At 41.2% G+C, this 24,211-nt stretch overlaps 2 protein-coding genes across 7 annotated transcripts in view; one reads left to right on the top strand and one right to left on the bottom strand.

Moving 5' to 3' along the window:
• The window catches only part of syne1a (spectrin repeat containing, nuclear envelope 1a), a 132,468-nt gene extending 118,759 nt beyond the window's left edge, over window positions 1-13,709 (bottom strand). For 3 of the 6 annotated variants that reach the window (XM_023155438.3, XM_076873897.1, XM_076873893.1), the window contains exon 1: window positions 2,064-2,339. In XM_023155438.3, coding sequence (XP_023011206.3) covers window positions 2,064-2,148 — 85 coding nt within the window. In that variant the 5' untranslated portion in view covers window positions 2,149-2,339. Of the gene's footprint in view, window positions 1-2,063; window positions 2,341-13,420 lie in introns of those variants that run through there. The other 3 variants (XM_076873896.1, XM_076873895.1, XM_076873894.1) reach the window with 2 other exon arrangements.
• A 4,545-nt stretch (window positions 13,710-18,254) lies between these two features.
• myct1a (myc target 1a) lies at window positions 18,255-24,086 on the top strand. The gene is made up of 2 exons (XM_004541718.5): window positions 18,255-18,587; window positions 21,128-24,086. The coding sequence occupies exons 1-2, from the start codon at window positions 18,533-18,535 to the stop codon at window positions 21,670-21,672; spliced, it is 600 nt and encodes a 199-aa protein (XP_004541775.1). The 5' UTR covers window positions 18,255-18,532; the 3' UTR covers window positions 21,673-24,086.
• Window positions 24,087-24,211: the final 125 nt, after the last annotated feature.

The raw sequence follows: 24,211 nt of genomic DNA on the forward strand, positions 1-24,211 counted from the left end.
GATGGCTGCCTCTTGTTATCTCTGATAATCTTCCTGTCTCTCTAATGTGTCAGTCACACCAAATCATACCTTACACTAATGTACAAAGAGAAGGCATTTGACATTTACAGATGGCATTTTCATTATCTGAACTCCTCTTGCTGAGGACAGAAAATTGTGCTCTCGAAAATGCCCTTTAAATGATAGGAGGCCGGTGGTTCTCCCTCTTATCTGCCATGTTCTAGTCATTTCTGAGTACAGTTTAAACATGAAATCTGGTGCTCTGTTCAGGGCTGTGATCAAAATACACAAACGCGACATTACCCCAAATGCATTGGTCTTGTTTATGGCAGCTAACGTAATGAAGGCCCTTTTGGAAAGACCCAATCAATAGTATACATGTCTGCTGACAATGTCCCCTAAAAAGGCACTTAACCTGAATGAGAAAACCTAATAAATCAAGCATATATACAATTTTCTGTGCATTTATAGTATGAAAGTGTGTGTGTTCTGCTGGATTTTTACCAACTAATGTATAGTTTATTCTTCGTGATATCTTGTGTCAGCAAAATTCAATGTTATGTGCAACCCATGTATTAAAAAAATTGAACATGAATGAGGTTATCTCAGAGAAATTAATGTGCAGCTGCTACACTTATACCATTAGAGTGTACAAAACCACACAATCTACCTGGGATTCAAAGCATCCCATCACGCGCATGCAACTGATGTTTTTGTGTGTCCCGTCTTTGCTGCAGAGCAATATCCTTGAGATAAGCACGTTATCAGCGAGAAAGGACGTCTGACACAGTGCCTTCCTCTACCTTAATGAAACATGCTGACGCCTTGATTGCACTCAAGTTGGTTAGTGTGTCACTGGGTGCTGTGGACAGACGCTAAAGGGAAGAGGTGTGTCTGTGTCTGAGGGAAGGTACCTTTCATACATAATGCATATACACTCACACATAGTCATACGTGCCACTGAGCAGCTTCCTGCTCTACAAATTAATCTTTTGATTGGGTCCAAGAGTAATCAAATATTGATGGGCGGTAATATTGGATGAGAATGGGGAAAGATGTTCCCTCCCTCCACATTCTTGAGCAGGAACATGCGTGACGGAGAACAGGCCTGCATGTGCGTGGTGCCAGCCTCTCAGTCTCAGGGACGAGGTGACTTTGAACCTGCCGCACAAACGCAGTCACTCTTAAGCACACACGCTCATCTTCTTTCAATATAACAATGGGAAACAGCCATCCTTTGCAGCAGCATTTTAACACACTTGATTACCTTCTGTATCACTTGTCTCATACACAGTCCCTGATTTCTCACAGCGAAGATCACCTTAACAAATTATCATTGATATAGTCAAGGAAAAGAATGCAGACTTGGTGCAAACAAAGAGACCAGTTGTCAGACATCTCAGAGTATTTCCTTTCTTCTCAACAGTATAGACTGATAATGTGATTTATCCAGAGACAAGCTGGCAGACAGAATGCTGAATATGTGATATCCAAATGAGCAGAGAGGCAGATAGCCACAGGGTCAGACAGAGAGATAAGGAATCAAGCATTTTGACAGTCAGCCCTCTGTGCTGTGACACCTGCAGTGAGTTGTTACTTGTCTGCTGGGTATGCTTGTTTCACCAGCTGTAGACCTCCACACACACACAAACACATGCACACACACACACACACACACACACACACACACACACACACACACACACACACACAGGCTCACTCGCTGACTCCGCCAGTGTGGAAACGCCCCCTTCAGACGTCTGCCCATTTCACTTTATTCACACACTCACAGCTTTGACAAAAAAACAAAAGCATCCTTCAGGGAACTCTTTGGAAGAAAACTGCACTGCAAAATGCACACAATCATTCATAGTTATGCACACACACATACACATATGTCCAGCAGGCACGTACGGTCCATGCTGCAGTGCCGTTCTAAATCACACACCCTACACACATGCAAAAATACACATTTTGTGCACTTGCTTTCTTTTTGGAGTCTCTATCTGTCTCAGCAGGACACACACATGCACACAGCCGCGCACACAAACTGCCCCACTTACCCCGGAGGTATTGGTAGAAGCCCGCCACCAGGTTGAGGGATGTGTTCTTTTTCGGGGAGGCTTCGCCCCCTACTTGCCGTGCCATCTTGTAACCCGGATTATGCCTCAATTTGTGCTTGTTTCATGGGGGCACTGAGAGGACATCAACGACCACCTCTGGGAGAGGTAACACTTGCCCTTGCTCCTGCCCTTGTTGCCCACCCCCCTTTTTTTCAGGGGGAGGTGTCTTTAAATAGCTCCCTGAAGCACCGGACCTCCTGGGATGACAGCAGTGGAACTGTTGCGCTGAGGTAAAACAGGGAGGAAAGAACCACCCTCTTGTTTCGCCTGTCGCCCTTTACGTTTTGCCGTCCTCTGTCCTGTCCTGCAGTAGCGGGCTGCAGACTCAGTCAGACTCAGTGGTTTTCCTGCCTGTTAAGCAGCTTGGGAGTGTGATGCGAGAGTACGCGTGATGCAATGACTGTTTGTGTGTGTGTATGTGTGTGAGAGAGTGCTGCGCAGTGCCGGCTTGCCTCAGCATCAATCTTTTTTTGCTTAGTCTCCCTCTCTCTCTTCCCCTCTCATATCCTCTCTACCTGTGTCCTTCCCTCCCACGTTTTCTCTCTCTCTCTCTCAATTTTTCGCTATAGGCTGCAGGAAAAAAAATTACTTCCCTCCAATGGCTAGCCAATCAGAGTGCGTGGGAATGAGTGATGTCACAGTAGCCCCATCCGCATGTGGAAAGGGAGGACTTAGCGGTGGTGGGTGGGTTAAAGGAGACCATTTAGCAGGTTAGCAGGGGAAAAGCGGGAGCTCTTCTGTGACAGCACCACACACACCAACACACAAACACTAAAGCAACGCGGGGACAGACGTGCAGGAATTCCCTATGTGCTGCTGGCACTCTTAATTCCCCTCCTCGCTCTCCCCTCTGTCATCCATACAGATACCATGCGGTGCTCTGAGGCACGCTGCTTCTTTACTCCATAGAGCCTTCAGGGGAGCAGACTATCACTGACAGTCATCCTGTCTGATCTCCTACTGTACTCCCTTCAAAAAAAGAAAAAAAGAAAAGAGCCACTTTCATCTCAACCACAGTCACAAACAGTCTGTTTGTTTTCTCTCTGGGTAAGCGACTACCGAACAGGAGTGGAAAACAATACAGGAGGATGTAATATCTGGGACGAGGTTTGGATTGTCATACAACATGAAATGTACACAGTCCACAAAGCGTCTCGGACAAGAACAATATAGCGAAGTCCAGAACAAAGAAGACCACCACTTTCATTCTGATTCAGTCATGCTGTGGAAACTGCACTGCTGCTGCTGCTGGTAAAACTTTTACTGCTAAACAAGGCAACAAGAAAACATTAGACAATGGGTGCACTGTTTGTCCAACTACTGAGAGTTCATTTTACAAAGGCATGTTCCCTGAGTGCGAGAAATCCCAAGACGATACTGGGAATTAAACAAAAAGCTAACTTGTGCCATTCCCTATGGTTTAACATCTTCTCATGATGTTGCATAAAGCTGGGTGTGCATGTCCCCAGTGTATGTTGACCCCTTCTTCTTTCACACTCTGATTCCTATCTCAGTTTCTGCCTGACCTCTGCTCTCCTGCATTCAGCCTTTTCTGTTTGTTCCCCATCTCCTCCAACAACCACAGGCATACACGCGCACACACAGACACAAAAACATACAGCCAGTGTGAGCTCTGGCAAAATTAAAATTGCAGAGCTCCTTTTGAAACCATATTCAGAGAGTTTCCTGGAAAGCAATATTCATGCTGAAGAGCCCGGTGCATCTTATATCAGCCTTAAAGATGAAAGGACCATTCATCATTTGTATGATTTTCCCTTTTTGTTCTTTGGGTTCCCCCCATAAGGGATTTTAATTAAAAAAGTCATCAATAACCGATGGCAGCTGTCATCCGCTATCTGTCTGCTGATAATCACACCGCTGACACTCCTCCCTCTAACAGCCCTGGAACTGGCCGTCATAACGTGAGCCTATCCCTCTGGATGACTCTTTGAAACGAGTGTCTGTCAAGCAGCGCTTTACATTTCTGAACATACAGTTGGAGAGCTGTGTATGTGTGACGGACTGTGCAGGCATTTTAGCTCAAACGACAGTTCAAAGAAATATTCATGCAGTCCTGTTTTTTTTTTTTTCATGTTTACATTTGCATTGCCTTTACCAGCTTTCTCTAAACTATGAAAAGATGATTTATGCCAGTGGAAAGCAAAATCCATTGGGGGTTTCACTCTGCACAAACTCGCAATCCCAATTCAATAACATTACTGCAAGAAAATCCTTTGGCCCATGCTGCGCTGCAACCAGGCAAAGATCTATTGTTCTAGAGAGCCCACGCATTATCAATGATGTAAATAATAAAACAGAATATATTGACCGATGCACAGTGTGTTTCCATTTACTCCAGCCTCTATGCCAAGTTCAAGGTGCTGCTAAACAGCTACACCCGAACTCAGAAGTGTGAGGGAACTATCCGAGGTGCTGAACCCGCCAAAAAGAATCAATCAACGAGAATTAATGCAATTTTTAATCCACTTTAAAGCAGTAAATTTACAAAGAGCCAGCACTAAATAATGACCAGCTATAGCCACGCTGAAAGTCCAAGTCTTTTGAGCTCAGTATTTCTAGGTTTTTTTTTTTTTTGGTTTTTTTTTAGATAATTCTTCCTTTTTAACAGTGAAAAATGTGGAAGCAGAACTTCTCTGGTGAACTAAACTGTTAAGAAAAACAACCCCAGGGCAAAAACCAAAACAACATGGTGAGGATTCATGGGACTTATTAGACTTCACCACGGGAGCTGAGAGAACCACAGGGTGAGCAGGTGCACACAGGCTCACACACACATGTTGAACAGAATAAGCTGAATGGAGACAATCACTTTCACATATACTGTATGTACAAGAATAAACCAACAGACTCCTTTAGGCTGCAGATCTCAGGAGTGTTTCAGTCTTTCCAAGAGGAAAAAAAAAAGATGATAGTGGGGGGGTTGAAACAGCCTGAACCTCAGCTGGTCTGGATCCCTGTTGGAGCCCCTGGCAGCCCCAGAAAATACCAGATCCTTCACTGAGGTTGTGGAGGTTGGACGTGGGTCAGCGCCCAGCGCTCACACAGGTATGCCTGCAGGGTGCGATGCTTCCTGAGGAGAGGAGGAACCGTCTCTTTTCAGCCATTAAAGGAAAAACAAACGCCCCCCTGGAAGGTGGAATAACGCCGTGTCTGCTCATCATATAATGCATTCACCCTAAGGATATTTGGGTTTTCTCTCTGAGCAAACAAGACTTCTTATTTAGCCCTTCATGACTGTACAGAGACACAGCGCCACCTTGTGGATAAGTAAAGCTTTAAGTATTTGAAGTTGATGGGGGTTTTTTTTCTTATGAATGCATATTACCCAAAAGGCAACGTACAGACAAAAGAAAGCAAGAGAAGAGGACAGAAAGAACAAGCTCAGCTTTAAACCTCAGCCTCTCAGATGACCCCGCTCTGCACTCAAAGCATTTCTGATCTCTTTTAATCTATTAATGACTCCACAACTCACCAGCCATGATTATGGCCGATCACATATGGACGGGCACTCCACATACTTACTGTACAAGGTCACACACTCTGATGTCAAGTATTAATGTAGTAATACATTGATTTAATCATATTATCTTCATATTATTCAAGCTGGTGGACATTTAAATTCATCTAACAGCTGCATACCAACCTGGATTAATTGCTTAAACGACAGTCACTATGAATGTGTGTGTATATGATGAGGCTTTTTTAGATTTCTGAAAATAGTGCGTCTTGCAGCACAACATTAATGGATCGTGCCTGTGAACACCATCGTGCACTAAATGGATGGCTTTGTTGTACGCCGCAGAGGTACCCTATAATTGCTTCACACACTCTTTCTCACACACACACAACCTATTTTGCAACACTTGCACGCACACCCATCCCACTGCACTGATTTCACAGGGTTTAGAGGCTTTTCTACCCCTGCTTCTTCCAACAGCTTATTTATCCACTTCCTGACTCCAGCTCTTCTCTTTCACCCCAACAATTCCTAATTTATAAAAAAAAAAAAAACCTTCTCTGCACTTCCGCTGGAGTACTTCAGCCCGAGCACTCAATAACACCATCTATCACGCTCTCAGCACCTCCACTCAACCCTCACGTCCATTCAGCCTCTCCATTCGCCATCCCACTTCATTTACAACACATTTTTACCAGACTCGACGTAAGTGCTGAGACGGAAGTCCAAATGTCAGCCAATTAGCATACCTAATTACATTTCAGTAATAATGATACCACATTAAAAGGACTAAGAAGGGGGGAACAAGTCAAAGTGATTATCAAAACAACCCCTTGCCTCTTTCAAGCATCATCACTCCCTTTTCAGTAGCAGATGTGCAGAGAAGGCACTTTGTCGTTTGACAAAAATGTCCAAATATCACAGTGTTCATTAAAGCCAGGCCACTGATACAGTAATTTCAGCAATTTTAGCACCTGCGGTACTGACGCACACACATGCACACACACACAACAGCAATGAAGGCAGATCAGAATGCAAATGCAATACAGCAAAACAAACTAAAGGAATTTAAAAAAGAAATATGTAAAAATCAAATGAGACAAAAAAGTCTAAACAGGTCATCTCTCTTAGCGTAGACAGTATATTTGTTTCAGATATTAATTTGATTCATTTCTGACAGAGGAGCTGCAAAATATCAGACACATCCTGCAGCGAATCAGTGTTAGTCCGTGAGCTACAGCCTTCTGTCTTGTTTTATCAAGGCCTTTATCACAGCGAAATACATTTAGGTGAACACAACAAAATTTTAACATCACACACACAATCAGACTAAACAAGCGGCTAATACAAAGCATCTATTCCACTGGAGGCACAGGGGGTCGTATCAAAACACCATTCAGCAGCACTAAGAGCATTAGAAAGACTCAATTTGGCTTTGAAAAAATATTTTCTGCTTGATGTTTCTCTGCTGCTCTCCATGAATGTATGTGATGATTGTGTGTGTGTGTGTGTGTGTGTGTGTGTGTGTGTGTGTGTGTGTGTGTGTGTGTGTGTGTGTGTGTGTGTGTGTGTGTGTGGGAGAGTGCGGGAGTGGGTCAGACAGTCTAAGCTCTTTATCCAGGTTCAGTGGCTCGCCGCACATTACAGGGACGAGTAAAGTGAAAGGACTAGCGTCAGCACACTAAATAAATCACTGTGGCCAGAGCAGTGAATTCAGTTATAATGCTCGTCTTTGCTGTGAAATAAAAATGCTGCCTGGCACAGAGCCAGAATCATCTGCAAAATCCTGTTGCACATATCCACTTGAGCGCATTTATGCCCATCCAGCTGGGCAAATTTTCTTTGTTATTAAAAGTGAACCTAAACCAATTCTTTTTTGCATCTGGCAGATGTCCGAGCGCCTTTTACTTCACTAAAACCATCTGTCCCATTCACAGTGCATATCTGTAAAGGTATTACATTTAATTTCCTTCTACTTTCACCTGAATTTTGTTGTTTTTTTTCCTTATTACGCATTCTTGCAACAGGCAAAAAGGGCTTGTTGTGTCAGATGGCAGAGTTGCGTCTGTTTCTTAAAAACAAACTGAGGTGTTTTTATTTTCATAATTTTCTGTGAGCGACACAGAAAACAGGAAAACTTGGAAATTACTTACTTATTACCACATTATCTGCCTGACTGACCTTTACTAGGTCAAGGATTCACTATCTGACCTCTATTTAAAAGCGCTAAATTTACCGCCAGAGGCAAAAGTTTCTACTATCCAATCACAATGAGATGGAGGGAAAAGGGGGACAGAGGTGTCTGTGGGTGAGAGATAAGAGCCTGCATGAGACTCAGAGTATTACAGAAAGAGGCTGAATGTGTCTCGGGGTCAAAAGCTCAGGTGTCAGGATTTTATCTGTTAAGACATTGTTTCGCACGTCCATCAAAACTATCTGAAGCTTCAATCTGACAGACAGCATCAAAGAAGATACTGTATCGTGGAATCGGTGTGGCCTAAAGCTGTGATTTTGCCCCATGCTACAGCACCTAATAGTTTGAGATAACATAAATACTCCTTTCATTATATCTTTAGAGTCACTTAATGCTGCCTGTGTTGCATAAAATGTTAGAGTTAGAGAAAGATTTTTATATTGTAATTCTTCTTCTTCACTTAAATAACGCAGGAATACACTCTGACCTTCGTGAAAGAGTGACATTTAAAAGAGCGTCTAGAGTGGATGAGTGTGACCCACCGTACATATTGTACAGGAGGGACCCTCAGTGACCTAATCTTGTGATACGTCACTCAAAACCTCACTGACTGTCAGGTTAAAAGAGATTATGATCTGATCTGCAATAGAAGCTGCCACTGGGAAGCTTGCATGGTCTGAACACAGATACCCATTAGTGCAGGGACAAACATACACACACACCTTTTTATCAAGCATAACGTGCTGTTACAGAAGCAGAGCCTGAACCAGACATGCCCCATAAGCCCACAGGGTGAAAAAGAGAAAAAAAAGCCCTGTGCTGGCTGTCATGCGACTGCCGTTTATGGCAACGAGTCACAAACACAATCTGGAAGTACAAGGAGAAGAAGAAGCAGCAGAACAAACAACAACTCACGCTACAGCGTTGTTCCCGAGCAGACGCTCTGCCACAGTTCTGCTCTGGTGGCCTTGAAGACTTCCTCTGGGTCTGTTTAACTGCTCAGTTAAACTGCTGACACCCAGTCTTATTAAAAAATTACAAAAATAAAACGTTGCACTAGAGCTATTTTTAACACAGCGATTATTTCGGTGTCTATGTAAATGTGGACACGTGTGTGTGTGTGTGAAGCCACGGTGTGCAGAGCCACAGACGATAAATAGTGGTGTCACAGCTAAACAGGAGGCTGGCATGGCTCAAGGTGACCGTCTGCTCGGGCCTTCCTTGGCTGCGGCCGCATCATAATGTCGCCCCTGGCAACAGGATGTCAAGCTGGCCCTGGGCCAACCCAAGGATCTGTGCCAGGCCCACTAGCAACTAGGAGCTTAAAAGCTGGTGTGTGGGCTCGCTCTCTCTCTCCACCCCCCCCCCCCCCAACAACTCTGCTGGTCCAGTCCTCATTTTCCTGCTTTTCCCGCTGTCGCTCTCATTCCCATTTCATCCATCTGAAACTCTCAGTATGGGGCTCATATCTTCCAGATGTGCTGCCTCTCTGTTGCCTATGCACTTTACCCTCTCAGCCTTTTTTCCCCCTGCTAAGCATCTTCCTTTACCAAAATTACACAATGCAGAGAAAACTCATGCAGGTGTGCACACCCACCTCAATGAGATTTAGCAAACTTGTCCACTTGATGGGCCGGCAGACGGCAGCGTGGACGTACCCCTCTTCCGCCCACGACACAGAAAACAGGTGAGAAATTGTAATAGCAAAAACAGCGCATCGCTTTTCTCGTTAATGAGAGACAACAAACAGGCAAATTCCACAGCATATGGATGAGTTCAGGCTGGGAGGTGTTCAAAGCGGCCTTGCCGTTCTCTGCCATATGGTGTCACTAATTGCGATGTTTTTGGGGTTTTTTCCCTTTTGTGTGCGACAGAGAGGTGCACCAAAAGAGCTGGTTAAAGGGAGAAAAACACAAGCCCAAAACTGGGGCAAAAGTTTTGATTGTTTTGATGTTGCATTGAGCCGTTTCTTTCTTCTCAAGCGGTCGCCAAATTGAGCCTTGAGGGAGAACGGTTTAAAACATGGCGATTTGAGATTGTTATATTCCCTCGAGATGATGAGGAAATATGTTAAACTAATCGCGGTTTACAAGATATGCAAGTGACATTAGATTAGATATATTTATACAACTAACCGAGTTTTCTTCCCTCAAACACATGTGAACATAACAATTATCCCAGTAGAGTCACATTGTCATGAACAAAGGCTCCATACATTTCATCTACAGCTGTCTTAGGGTACAAGCTCAGAACTATATAATACTGGAAAGAACACGTTTTTATGTTGTGTTTCACTTTCATCTGCAGATTAATGAAAAAAAAAGAAAAGTGCTCCTCTTTGATTCCTACAAAACATCTTGATTATATTATCACAGGTTTAGCTCTCGCCTCCCAGGAGATGAACGGCAACCAGAACACATCAAACAAATGAAATTAGATTCTGCTTGCCCGCTGTCAACAAGCTAATTTGATGCTGTACTCAGAGGCGAGAACATATGAGATACATGAGAGCTACATGTTATGAAAAAAGAAAGAATAAAAAAAACTACAGAGTACAATCAAAAAGTTCCATGACTCAACCCATTATAAAGGAAAGACAATACTCCTGATTTAAATTTGGACTAAACCTAAATATCTGGAGAAAGTACATGTACAGAGGCAACTGTAAAGGGGACCGGCCACTTCATTAGGTATACCTTGCTAGTATTGAGAGATTTTGGTCCATATTGAATTGATTATCACACAGTTGCTGCAGATATGTGTGCTGCACATGCAAGCATGTGCATGTGTATGTTCCACCACACAGTAAAGGCCCTCATCTTGATAGAGAAAATGTGACCGCGGAGGCCATTTGAGTACATTGTACTCATTGTTATATTCAAGAAACTAACTTGATGTGATCGAGCAGTGTGACACGGTGCATGAGAAGATGTGTACACATAAAGGCATAGACATGATCCGGATCAATACTCAGGTAGGCTGTAGCATTCAAACAATTCTGTGTTGGTACTAAGGGCCCCAAAGAGTGCCAAGAAAATATCCCCCAACACTATTATAATATTAAGAGTACTTTGAATCAGTGGTAAAAGGCAGGATGGAGCCATGCTATCGTGTTGTTTCTCCAAATTCTGACCCTACCCTCTGAATATCACAGCAGAAATCAGAGTTCATCACACTAGGTAATGTTTTCCAATCATATGTTGTCTAATTCTAGTGAGCCTGTTTGAATTGTTGCCTTAACTTCCTGTTCTTAGCTGATAGGAGCAGCTCCTCTTGGGTTCTTCTGTGGCTGTAGCCCATGTGCTTCAACGTGGTGTTCAGAAATCCTCTTCTGCATATCTTGTTTGTATTCAGTTACTGTCTTCTCCTCTGACCTCTGCCATCAGCAAGATATTTTCTCCTGCTAGTCATTGGATAGTTTCTATTTTTTTGGACCAGTCTCTGTAAGCCCCTGAGATGGTTTTGTGGGGAAATTCTCAGTAGGTCAGCATTTTCTGAAGAACTCAGATCAGCCATTTTTTAACACCAACAACCATGCTGCGTTCAAAGATACTCAAATCACCGTTCTTTCCCATTCTGATCCTCAGTTTAAACATTAGCAAGTCGTTCTGATCATGTCTGCATGCCTAAATCCTTTTAGTTGCCGCCATGTTTGATAAATTAGACATTTATGTTAAGCAGCTGAACAGGTGTAGCTAATAAAGTGGCCGGTGAATGTAGATCAAGTACAGATTTTGCTTTTTCAACACATTTAGTAAGAACGATGCATATTCCAACCACAGGCAATATATCAGACTCGAATATAATAGGCACATACTAAATTCAGCAGAATCAAAGATGATCTACGCGTTGTATTTTTGTGGTAACGGCTACTGCGGCTACATTAGAGCAGCATTGTTCCCACAAACCCTCAGTCTTTCCATTTGTAAAGACACCCACAGCAACAGAAACAATTTTATCTGAAATGCTTACAATTTGTGAAACCATTAAAGCAACAGTTGGTAAAAGGGCCGTTTGCTAAAATGAGATAAAAGTTTCACTAACTGGAGCTGACACACTGCCAAAAAAAGTAGGATCCAGTCAGAAGTCTGTGGCTGGAACAAACCACTGTCATGTTATTTACATCCTTACAGCATTCAATAAGAATCCTATACCTATAAGTAGTAGAAGCTTGCCAGATATCTAGAAACACCACCATTTAGATGCCGATGAAACATTATCCACCTCTTTGAAATCGGGGTGTCTCCCTGCGGATTAATTTGTTTTAATTCTAAGAAGTATGAATAAATAATGGGATCATATGACACCCTTTCATTGTTGCAAATGGTTAAATGCGCACTCAATGCGTGTCTGCATCAATCCGTCTTTGCACTGGAGAGACGGCTCGAGGGGAGGCTTCTAAAATTAGATCCATCAGCGTACAATTGAGATTCAAAGTGTGCATCCACACCTGCACACAGTGATGCAGGGGAACCACGTGGCTGCTGATGCTGTTCTCGGCTTTCACAGAAACTGCCACCTCAGAAGCCTTACAGTGAGCAGCCATATTGGATCTCAGCTCTAGTGTCACCTGACTTTCCTGCTACTTTGCAAGCGTCATCAATCTGATCCTGTCAGCAAAGGATACATGATCCCGGCACACTGAGATACACCGTTTCCCACTGGAAGCTTGTGAAACTGTTAAAGCCATGCTGTTTCATTATTAGCAAATGGGAATAAATGCTAGTTATCTGCTCCAAAAAATACAATAAAATAAAATTTTAAAGAATAGAGAATAAAATTTTAAAGAAGAAATAAAAGTTAGAGGTTAGAGAAGATTTAAAAAAAATACTTTAAGCTGATTATTTTAAATTAGCCAGGTTGGATGTAACTGTGCCAGCAAGCTGAGGATATAACTGTCCATTATGAGGAGTCCTGCTACTACAGCCGAGTTAGGCTGAGGAATAGACTTCATCCTGTCAGCTTCTCTGAGGATTAGCTTTGCTATTGTCTGCTTCCCTGTCAATCAACATACAGAAACATATATATACACACAAACACACACACACACTGCACTCCATGTGTGCAATCACTAACACAGATAGACCAAACACACAGCGAGCAAGCAGGCAATTAAAACAAACACAAAACACAAACAAGAATGGGGCAATAATGCTGTCTCTCACACATTTACTCATTACCATTTGATCAAGTTTTTTTCCCAATGAAAAAGAAAAATTATATGTCAAATAATAAGCTCTAACTGCTGCAGGTTTCTCCATCTTGATTTAAAAAAAAGATTCAGAGCATTTAAAATAAACCAAAGCACTGATAGGGCCTGAAGGTGAGATAAAACAGAACTGATTATAACCCCAAATTTCTAGTGTACTTCTTACACTGCATGCAGTGACATTGCACATTCCACTGATTTATGCCCTTCTCATACCAAACATTTATCAGCCATATGAACTTGAATTCCAGCATTACACATCAGGACATTCATGTCATGAGGATGAGATGGAAGACAGATTTTTCCACGCTGTCTCTACCTCATTCTGCTCTGCTGTGTCATACCAAGCTCTAGGTCACCTCTAAACACTCTGCAAAACCAAGTTAGAGCATTGTGAGTAAGCATTTGGCTCCTACCTTGCAGCTTCTGCATCACGTTGGTAATATCCCGAGCAGAGTGTCCGTAGTGCCTGGGTGATGCCATGCTGCTGTGCTGAGGTCACTAAAGTCACGTCCCAGCTCCTGTGAATCACCCTGGCAAGATCCTCATGCTCTGACCAGGACTGCAGCAGTTTAGAGTCTTCACACTGACCGCAGTGTGTCAAGACTGAATCATGCCAATGTTGCTGTTTCTTTTGAAGTCATCCCTGTTACAGTAGCTGTCTGCAATCCTCACATTCTGCAGAGCTCCTCCCCTGGTAATGATGATGTAAGTGCAAACTGGATGTGTATGCGAGCATGCATGCATGTGTGTCTGTGCACTGAACATCTTAGAGGCCCCCCTCCCTTCCCTGAGCCTTTTACTCCTGCAGACTGTATAGCTTTGTGGTCTGCATGTACTGCCACCTGCTGTCCAACCAAAAGGAATACGCTTCCATCTCAGACCTCAGGATAGGGCTTCTTCTCCTGCCTTCTGGTTCTTCCACATGGGAAGTTGGCTTCAGCTGGGCAAATGTGCGTGTCTGCAGAGTGGCAAAAGAAAGAAACAAGAAAAAACAGAATGAGTCACAGAAAATGTGCGATGGAAGATAAATCCCACTTTAAAAAGGGCTGACATTAAAGAATCAAACCTGTCAGCACCAATACATGTTAAGGATACTGAAAATTTATCAGACTCAATTTGAGGGTAATATTGGTTTGAGCATTAATTTGTTGAAATGGTTAAAGCCAAACTTGTGCACTCACTCCAGAGTGATAACTACGCCTTCAGCCAGACAGAAGGACTGATGTATTTGCTTTATTAGTGGTGGAAAATGGATGCTATTTACCAAGATTAACTGCTCTTAAATTACTGAAGATAAAATGGAGGCAAAATGGATTAAAACAATTAGCGTTAATGATGCATAGAAAACAAAATCACTTACATATTTGAAAGCATGTTGTTTTGAAAATGAGCTAAATGGCTCTACCACTTAAAAATCCAGAAAGTATAATAATTTGTTGGCTTTGTTTGATGGTTAAGGAAAGAATTTCAAGCTCCAACCTGTTGTATAAATCACATTTGGGTTGGGTTGCACCTTAAAAATACAGTTTTTTAATATGAAGTCATTGTAATAAATAAAATAATACAATGACTAGATGATCATATATTGTCTATATTTTTCTCCTTACTTAAAGGAATACACTGGAACCCTGTTATTAATCATTTTTCCTAACAGAAAAATTGTTATTTCACTGGTATTAATAGAGGTAGACCATCTCTAGCATGATAAAATCTAAATATACATAAGCATACAGAGAACATGTGCACACGTGTGCAAAAGTATGACATAATGCTGCTTGATTTCAATATAAACTAGAAGTTTCAGTTGCTACTTAATTCATTGCTTTGTGAATTATCCCATGACATCACCTTTACAGTGTGCTCAGGTTAAAGGTTGGATGGGGTGCGGGTGGCGGTGGGGGGGATTGGTGTCTTTTGCAGATCAAATCCTTGAAAATAAGCGAGCTGTATCCTAACCAAAGGACATTTCATTTTAAGTGTAGTTTTAAAGGAATCACACATATATTTTGGGGCTGGAATGACAAAGAACATTAAGAACAAACCTCTGTGAATCAAGCAATAAAGCATCTCCCTTAAAACACAATGTCCAAGATATACTACCCAACAACAGATCAATGCCACTCTTTGAAATGCAAGAGGGAGGTGCGATGAACCACTGGGCTCTGAGCACTTATTGCGATGTGTAATCCCATTAGACAAGTCCTTTCATCATCATCTCAGGAGAGCTCTTAGAAAACTAAAAGAGGGAGCTACAGAGCTCCGTCCAGAGCGTCATTCCACAAAGGCAGACACAGATGAGGACGCCTTGAAAACAGAAAAACTAATAAATGATCGACTGAAGCTTCTTTGATTTCACTAAATGATTGGCAGCAGGTGAAAAGGGCTGATTTTAAGGATGAGGATTTGCCTTCCACAGTATATCTGCAGGTCTGGATGTCTAGATTTCTGCAACATCTCGGCAGCCTTTTTGAAGCTTTTGTTGCGTGCTGTTGTTTTGTTTGTTTTCTGCAGTGACTGTGTAAAAATAATATTTACTGGGGGGAAATATTTGTCTTTCAGCCAAAAAGCTGTGGAGAGAAGATGTGGAAGAACATGAAATCCTCAAAATAACTCCCCCAAACAAGATGAATTGGTGTTTTACTGGTAAACCTACTAAAAAATGTTCTAAACCACAGTGTAAGACAAGGCAAAAACAAAACAAAACAATAATCCATTCAAATTACAGGCCTGCCATTGCTACTGCCATAGAAAATATGGGGCAAAAGATTTACCTTGGTGAATTCAGTATCAGCTATACAGGAACTCCTTCCCAATAAATGTACATGTGTCAGAATCAGCCGTTTGACTCGTCAGTGCACTGAAATGTTGTGGGATTTCGCTGGATTGGCCGGCTGCTCTGCAGCAGGAATGGACTGCTGATTCCTACATTTTTACACAGCTCAGCTCGAGGTGACCTCTACCGTTCAGCGCCCCTGTGGACCAAAACAGATTCAGCGAAAGAGAAAGTCGACAATGCTGCAGCAGAGGAGAGCAGAGACAAAACACTCAGGTCAATAGGAAACCATCCAAGAGTAACCCTTTTAAGATCCGTTTTCTTATCTAATCATTGCACAGCCAGAGAGCTGGGAGCAAGACTGCTAGCATGGTAATCTCTTTCATGCATAGTCAGCAGTTTTCTGAAATCTCATTAGAAAGTTTGCTGTATGCATGGCAAAAATCAACATGCTAAGAGAGAAACGCTGTTCTGCAAATCTATTATGGGTCCTGAATTATTGTATCTGAAAAGTTGTTTACCACGAAACATGTTTGAAACATGAGTGAATCTTTCCAGTTATACTGATGTATGTTATGTATTCAACTCAGAAGCCTTTTACATGTTTTTCTGTAGCAAAAAGGACACAATTATTTATGTAATTAATTCATGAAAATTGTGTAAAAATGTACTTGCCTTAAAGGGCTGCCACCCATTATTAATTAAGATGCAGAAAGCATGGCTTTTTTTGAGTGCAATACTGTTGAATAATCATTATGTGGAGGTCTGCAAACAGACTGCATCACACATTCAAAAGTACAGTGCAAATATTAAAGATAAATAACCTCAGCCCTTTTATCATTTGTGTCTGCTAATTAGCTAACAGAGATGTTTTTCTAACTCTTTCCCCCCATTTTGACTGGCGTTTAATGTTTACAGATGTTTAATGTTTACAGGGTGGCAGCAGACATGCTCTCTGACTTTCAGATCACATAAAGAGATATGAAGTTACCCTGGAGTATTGCTCCATCTACTGATCAAAGCGGGGACAGAAGAAACACAGAGAGTAGCTCCCTGGTGCATTAATTTCTAACCAATGCAATGTCTTTAAAACAAAACAGTATCACCTGTTTATTTTTATTTTACTAATTTTATACATGCTCCAGAAAAGCACATTGATACAAGCCACAGCTTTGAAGGTTTATAAAATATTAATTTTTAAAAATCTGTAAAATCTGCATTTTTCCTTGCTACCTAAATCTTTGAAGTACTTCTGGATGTGTATTTCTTTACTTTAGACATTAAGACATTAAGGACTGCACAGTTATTTCCCACCACTCCGCCCTGCTACACTTGATAAATGCCATGAACAAAAGCTATAAAAGCTTAAAGAATGTCTCCGCCACATATCAACATGTTGGTTTATTGCCCTTCAGCTTCTCTATATCAGAAAACAATGGCCTGACATACTATTTTCAACAGGTCATACAGCCGAGCCAACAATTAAAGGAAGTTCAAGCTTTGGTTGGGATAGTCTCTCTCCCTTACTCTCTCTTTGCCAGTAAGAAGGTTAAAGCTCTCTTAACACAATAAACTCTCAGAGATTTTTGAGTAAAATGCTCATAATTGTGTATTTTAAAAACAAAAACAAAAAACCATTGACTCAGTGAATGTTTAGAGAAAGCTGAGATCAGGGGTCAACTCGGAGAAGTAAAATAAAAAGCTGCTGTTGGAGCAAAGGGGCCGGTCTACCTCAGAGGCATACCAATGTGACTACTGGCATCGTTCTTCCTGACTGAATTGATGAATTTGCAGCAGATTTGACTGCTATTCTTTTTCCTTAGTTTAGCGTGGGATCAAAAACACAGAGATTCATTTCAGTGCATTATATCCTGATTTGTTGAGAGAAGGCGGTAAAAAAGAACTTGAAATAAAAATGTTGGTGTATCAAAAGAGCAGCTGAGCAGCTCTTCTTTCTTATCAAATTACATTTTTTTAATGAATCTCTCAAATTCAGGCAACTTTGGTTTTGATAGAGAGAGAGGCACCGAAGAAACACTGAGTTTACCAATACAAATGCTGCAGTTAAAGACACGTGCAAAATTACAATCACCATTTTCAGTTGGAGATTTGCCTTTCAATGCCCCTTACAGCCCCAGAAATGTAACTTCTGGTGCAAGGTGGTGGCTTGTCGCCTGGGGTCTCTGTGACGGAAGAAAAAAAAGAAGAGATTGAAATATTTATCATTTCTGAAAGGAAGAAAAATATTTGTGATTGTAATAGACTCTCATATGGTAACAGCTGAAGGACTAACTCCTGCGGTGGTGATCCTTCTTCTACTTTAATCAACCTGAAGGAAATGATGAGAGAGGAAGTGATTACAGAAACACCCCGTCTCTATACCTCCAGGATCTCTGTCCTGAGTAGATAAGCCCCTCCTGTTGCTAATTTCCAGCAGAAAAGCAGGAAATGTGACAGTGTAGTTTTCCGCTTCCATAAACAAGCTGACTGTCAGAGTTAGCTGCCAGCCCTGCGAGCGTCTGGGCTGAGTCTCCTTTTGAGGAAGTCGGACGTTACTGACAGGGAAAGTGAGCAAAGGAGAAGAGGGAGAAAGTAGGGGGAACAGAAAAAGAGACGGGACAGAAAGACAGGAAAACCCATCATAAAAAAGGACAGGAAAGAATTGACAGGAGAGAAGGGAGAAGACGAGGAACAGACAGACTGAACTGAGCTTCAGTCTCTCTTCCTCTCCTTTGACAAAGCAGATTAAGTCATGGCTGCGAACAACACAAATTTCCTTCTGGAAATGCTTCAGCCTGCCGACGTTGGTGAGTTTTCTGAGTTTTCTGAGTTTTCTTTCTCTTTTAGCTGGTGTGTTTCATGTGGTTGCTCTGATTGGTGCCTTCAGGAATTCAAGCTTGAATCGCCTCCTAGAATAGATGTAATATGCGGGCCTGGTGCCTTTTTGAACCAAGCTTTATCATCCAAATTTGAATATTCAAAGAAACCTTTTCAGACTTCTAAGAATGCTCGATCTGTTTGGTGCTCATCTAAGGAGCGTGGAAAGAAAAGCGACTGGACTTCTTTAAGTTTCTTGAGGACGTTTCACCTTTCATCCGAGAATCTTCTTCTGTTCTAAAACCAAATGGTGGAGAGTCCCAGGTATTTAAGCCCTAGTGGGAGTTTTCCCTTAAGAGGGTACTTGACCCACTATTGATCAGGTGCCTCATCAAATGAACAAAGGTGTAGGTCATTATCTGAGTTTTAAGGTGAAACCTCACCCTATCATGTGACCTACTGAATCAATGTTAATGTCAATCCAGTCACTTTTCTTTCTAAGCTCCTTAGATTACCATAACCTGGATGACTGAGAACCTACACAGACATACTTGCTGCTGATGTTTTCTTTTTTTCAGTTTTCCCTAATGGTATTTCCAGATGACTTTTTACTAGCGTCTGCCCTCCATTTTCCAAAATTAGAGAAAAAAAAACTTGTGGAAATGTGGTCTAGTAACAAAGCAGGTTCAAACTTTTTGAACATTTTATTGAGGGGAACCCGATTTCTTTTCCTGGCATAAGTCCAGTGGTATTTGTCTCATCTGCTACATTCTCTTCCTTCTCTCAAGCATGCTCAGTTGGCTTTATCCAAGGCAAAGTAGCACAGAGCAAGAATATGTCAACAGCTTTTCATTTTTTGTCTGTGTGTGCGTGTGTGGAAATGAAACTCAGTTGGTTTGTTTTCTCCAAGACGCTCAATCTGTTAAACACAGGCAGAGGAAAGCCTATTATTATTTTGTCAAGGGCCACCATATTTCAAGACACGTCTGGCAATTCTCAGTTTCTTCCTAGCACACATTAAATCCCTTGCATTCACAGTGGATTATTAAAAAAAAGACCATAAAGGATATTTAGATGCACTGCATGTGCATAAGAGCAGTGAGGATGTATAACTTCACCAAAGCTGAAAAACCCTCCAACCTGTGCATTAATTGACTGTGTGGATCCAGAAGGATATTTAGATCCAAATTAATTTCTGATGTTGTATTGAGAGCATCAAAAAATGTATCTAAATGTATCTTTTTGTCAATTTTATATGCATTTGTAGAAATATTAACTGGTTGTTCCACACTTGCCACACAGAACTGCAAGCAAGTATTTGTGATACCTGGTAATCAGTCTTTCACATCACTGTGGTGGAATTTTGGCAAACTCTTCTTTGCAGAATTGTTTTAATTCAGCCACAGTGGAGGATTTTCCAGCATCAATGGCCTTTTTAAGGTCATGTCAAAAAAGACTCAATGGGATTTAAGTCAAGACTTTGACCAGGCCACTCCAAAGCCTACATTTTTGTTTTTGTCTATTCAGAGGTGGGCCTGCTGATGTGTTTTAGATCACTGTTCTGCTGCATAGCCCAAGTGTACTTGAGCTTTAGGGCATGAACTGATGGCCAGACATTCTCCTTTAGAATTTTATTTTACTGTTGGTGTGGTGATCTTTTTATGAAATGATGTGTTAGTTGTATGCCAGATGTAAAGGTACTCAAGCCTTCAAGAAATCTTGGGGATCACCAAGATGTTTTTTGGCAGTGCAAGACAAGTGTTCTTTTTGGTCACCAGTGGTTTTCTCCTTGGAACTCTCTCTTGGATGCCATTTTTGCCAAGTCATGAATTCTACGTGTAACTGAGACATGTGAACCCTGCAGCTCTTTAGATTTTGTCCTGGTTATTTTCTGACCTCCTTCCATAAGTTATGTATGTGCGCTTGGACTAATTTCGGTAGGCCGGACACTCATAGGAAGGTTCACCGCTGTTCCAAGTTCAGATTCCCAGCCTTAAAGCTTTAGAAATGGCTTTATAACCCTTTCCAGACTGATAGATATCAATGACTTTGATTCTCAGCTGTTTCTTTAGATCTTGGCACGATGTGCTGTCTTCTGAAATCTTTTAGCCTGCTTCACTTTGTCAGGCAGGTTCTATTTAAGTAATTCTTTGATACAACAGGTCTGGCAGTAATCAAACCTAAGAGTGGCTTGTGAAACTGAAGTGAACTTCTGAAAAAATTTGGCTAATCACAGTTCATTCATGATTTCACACAGGGAATCATGAATTAACTGATTAATAACAAAATGATGGTTTAATAAATTAAACCATAATTTAAAACTGCATTTTATACTTACTCAGGTTATCTTTGTCTAATATTACAATTTCATTTAATGATTTAAAGCATATAAACAAAGAAGAAAGCAGGAAAGGGAGCAAACACTTTTTCACAGACTTGTAATGGGAATATTTGCGATATAAAAAAGATACTACAGCACAGATCATTTTATAATGATCCTTTTTTAAATGGTATGCTTCTCTCTTCACAGACCACCTGATTATAGCTTTCTGTGCTTCTGTGGCAGTGGGCCTTCTCTTGGGCGCCCTAGTTTATGTGATGCTTACTTGGTTTTCCCGACACAAAGCAGGCTCTGCCAGCATCACCCGCCGCCCGCATCGCCGCTCGCACACTTCTTCCCGCCATCGTCCAGGCTTTAACCGCAGCAGCAGCTATGACCGGCGAAGCAACAACAGCTTAGTGACAGCTGCTTTCACCTTTCACCGCCAGACTTCCTCTCAAGATCACTTTGACGCAATGGCGCATAAATCCAGCTTCAGGGGCTCCACCTTCCACCCGCTCCTCCAGTGCAGCCAAATTGCAAGAGAGGCAGAGGAGGGGAGCCAAACCACACTGCCACGTACACCACCTCTGACTACATCAACTGGATCAGCTCAAAGCGTAGCCCAGCCAGCTGCCACCCCACCAAGACCAGAGTCATTTTGGGGGAACAGTGTCAGAGGTCTTCATGCTACGCAGACCCCACCTCCAGCTTATGAGAGCATAATCAGAGCTTATCAGGAAACCCGAACCTAAGAGGAGTGAAAGCAGCACTGGCTGATACTAATTGGGAGATGAATGGATTTCCAAACTGGACTAAATCTATAATGATTTTTATGATCAGGTGGAGCTGGAGTGGAGAAAACAAAGAGGCCAAGCTCAGCTAAGTGCCCTGCTTAACACAATAACTTCCTGAAATTACATAATTTTTAGCAAATCTGCTATATATTTATAAACATATTTGCCTTTCATCATTAGATACTTTTATACAAAAAAAGAAATTGTAAAAAGTTATTTGAATGGTGTTGCATCCTGTCAATGGTGATTATTTATAATGTAAGGCAAGACATATGCTTTCTCCGTGCAGGTCGTATAATAACTATGCAAGAAAAGATGTAATGATTGTACACGTGAAGCTTAAAAGATAAATAAAAAGTGTGTGTAAGCCTGTAGTTAATAAAGTGCATTAGACTATTTGATGTTTTATCAAATTCATGATGAAAACTTGGTTAAATGGACCTGATGTTTTTTATTTTCTGAATCACATATTCAAGATGATTTTGTTTATGTGTTTGCATGAACAGCACTTGCGAATGTGACATGTGAGAAAATGTGGGCATTAGGTATAAGAATTTTTGTTCTGTATGTTTTGAATGTATTTTACTGGACTCTGCTCTTAAGTTAATGCAATAAAGCAAGACTCAAAAAGGCTTTTCAGTGCAGACATTTTGGTCTGCAACAGGTCTGGAGGGACTCGGCAGGACAACCATTTCTTCACATAAGCTGACACAAAATATATAAAAAAAAGTGAATAATTCTTCCAATAAGGCCTCTGGGTATAAAGAAAGGATACTGAGCAATCTCAAAATGTAATGGGTTCTGTCCTTTACCACTCCACCTATAGCTACTTTCAGCTGCTCCCTTGGTACAAGCACAAATGGGCTTTTAATCTCCAGCTAAAACTGAACCAGTGACCTTTTGCATGGCAAGCAAATGTCTGAACCATTGTACTATGAACTGCTACTATGTTGATTTTCATGAAACCTCTCCAGCACACTTCATAAAAGTCAAGGTAGTCACCTTACAATGCAGTTCAACCTAGCACTCACTCAAATATGAGCTACCAACAGTTCAAGACTATAGTGTTGTTCCACAGTAATGCACTCTAGAGCAAAAAAAAGCCAGAATACAATAATAGTAATAGCTGTGTTAGACTGCTATATTTACAGTGCAGCTGTGCTGTCATTTTTATTACTGTCCTAACTGTTGTTTCCTGAAGAAGGAACTTGTGTACAACAGTAAAGTTTGAAAGGTGAAGGACACAATCCCTACAGAGCTCTTAAACTTTACAGGACCAAACGATGAGCAGCACTCGTAATGGCAAAACACATAATCGCTAAGGTATTTACAGCTGACTAAAGCCAGACAGAAAAATAATAATAAAAGCTAACCTAAAACTTAAAATTTTTAAACAATGCAAACTAAAAACTAAACCGAAACAAACAAACCTACTATGGAAACTAAATTAATTAGTTTGCCACATTTAATACACACAAAAAAGAACTATACAACCAAATCTAAAAACATGACTCCAAAATGCCAAACTCTTAGCACAATTTTACTGGTCTCACTCAAATATCATTATAAATCCAAGATTTGCACATTTCGGACACACAAATCCATTATTCAACACGCTTTTTTCACCTACAAAACACTGGCCTTCAAAAGGCAACACAATCATTACCAGTTCCTCTCACTCGTCATGCACCTCCTCAAACTCAACTAGAAGAACAATTCAGTCATGTGTCAGAGTATAAAAGAGGCCTCAAGTGTAGAAGAGGAAGACTAGCAGGCAGCGGAGGCCATCGTGGACGAGGAGGAAGAGGAAGGCTCAGCCATGCCAATATTTCCAGTGAAATGTGTGCAGCTGCTCAGTGGGACATTTTGTATTATAGTAACCAATAAATACTTCTTTTGTTACCTTTTTGTATCTCTGCACTGATTTTCTTGGCAATGTTTCTCACTGTACTAACATTACATGGTGGAATTACTGAGTTTTGCCATATACTACATGAAACAGGTAACACTGGTGTTGAGATATATGTAGAACTGTAAATGCTATATTTGGACAAAACTCCCTACACTTCACCAGAACAAGAAAAAATAAACTTACTCTTACACATTTGCATGGATTTAAATATGTAGCTTCATGGCCAAAAATACACAAATAATTTTTATAGTAGTTTCCTGAATTTCTGAATTTGGTTTTTGATGTTCTGTAGGAATGTAAAGGTATGTGCGTGTTGTTTTGGTTAAAGAAATCAGTTTTGAGAAGAAAGAACAATGTTTTGAGTTGTGTTTAAGTTTTTAAAAGTTTTATGATATGTTAAAAATGCAAATAAAATGTAAAAAACATGTAATAACAAATATGTTACTGCATGTAAAAAATACACTTCTGTTTAGATAGATATATTTTGCTCTTTTTGTCAGACCTTCCCACAGATGTCCTCCTATATATATTTTTGTCTTGTACTTATGGAAAAGAGTTGTAGAAAAGACATTACTGGTTTTAGTT

Source organism: Maylandia zebra, linkage group LG15 (genome assembly GCF_041146795.1).
Source record: "Maylandia zebra isolate NMK-2024a linkage group LG15, Mzebra_GT3a, whole genome shotgun sequence".
NCBI classification, from domain to species: domain Eukaryota; kingdom Metazoa; phylum Chordata; class Actinopteri; order Cichliformes; family Cichlidae; genus Maylandia; species Maylandia zebra.

Bases quoted from the DNA above. Each gene is read 5' to 3' on its own strand.
- myct1a (XM_004541718.5), top strand. From the start codon at position 18,533: ATGGCTGCGAACAACACAAATTTCCTTCTGGAAATGCTTCAGCCTGCC. The intron at 18,588-21,127 runs GTGAGTTTTCTG...CTCTCTTCACAG, and splicing joins GCTTCAGCCTGCCGACGTTG to ACCACCTGATTATAGCTTTC.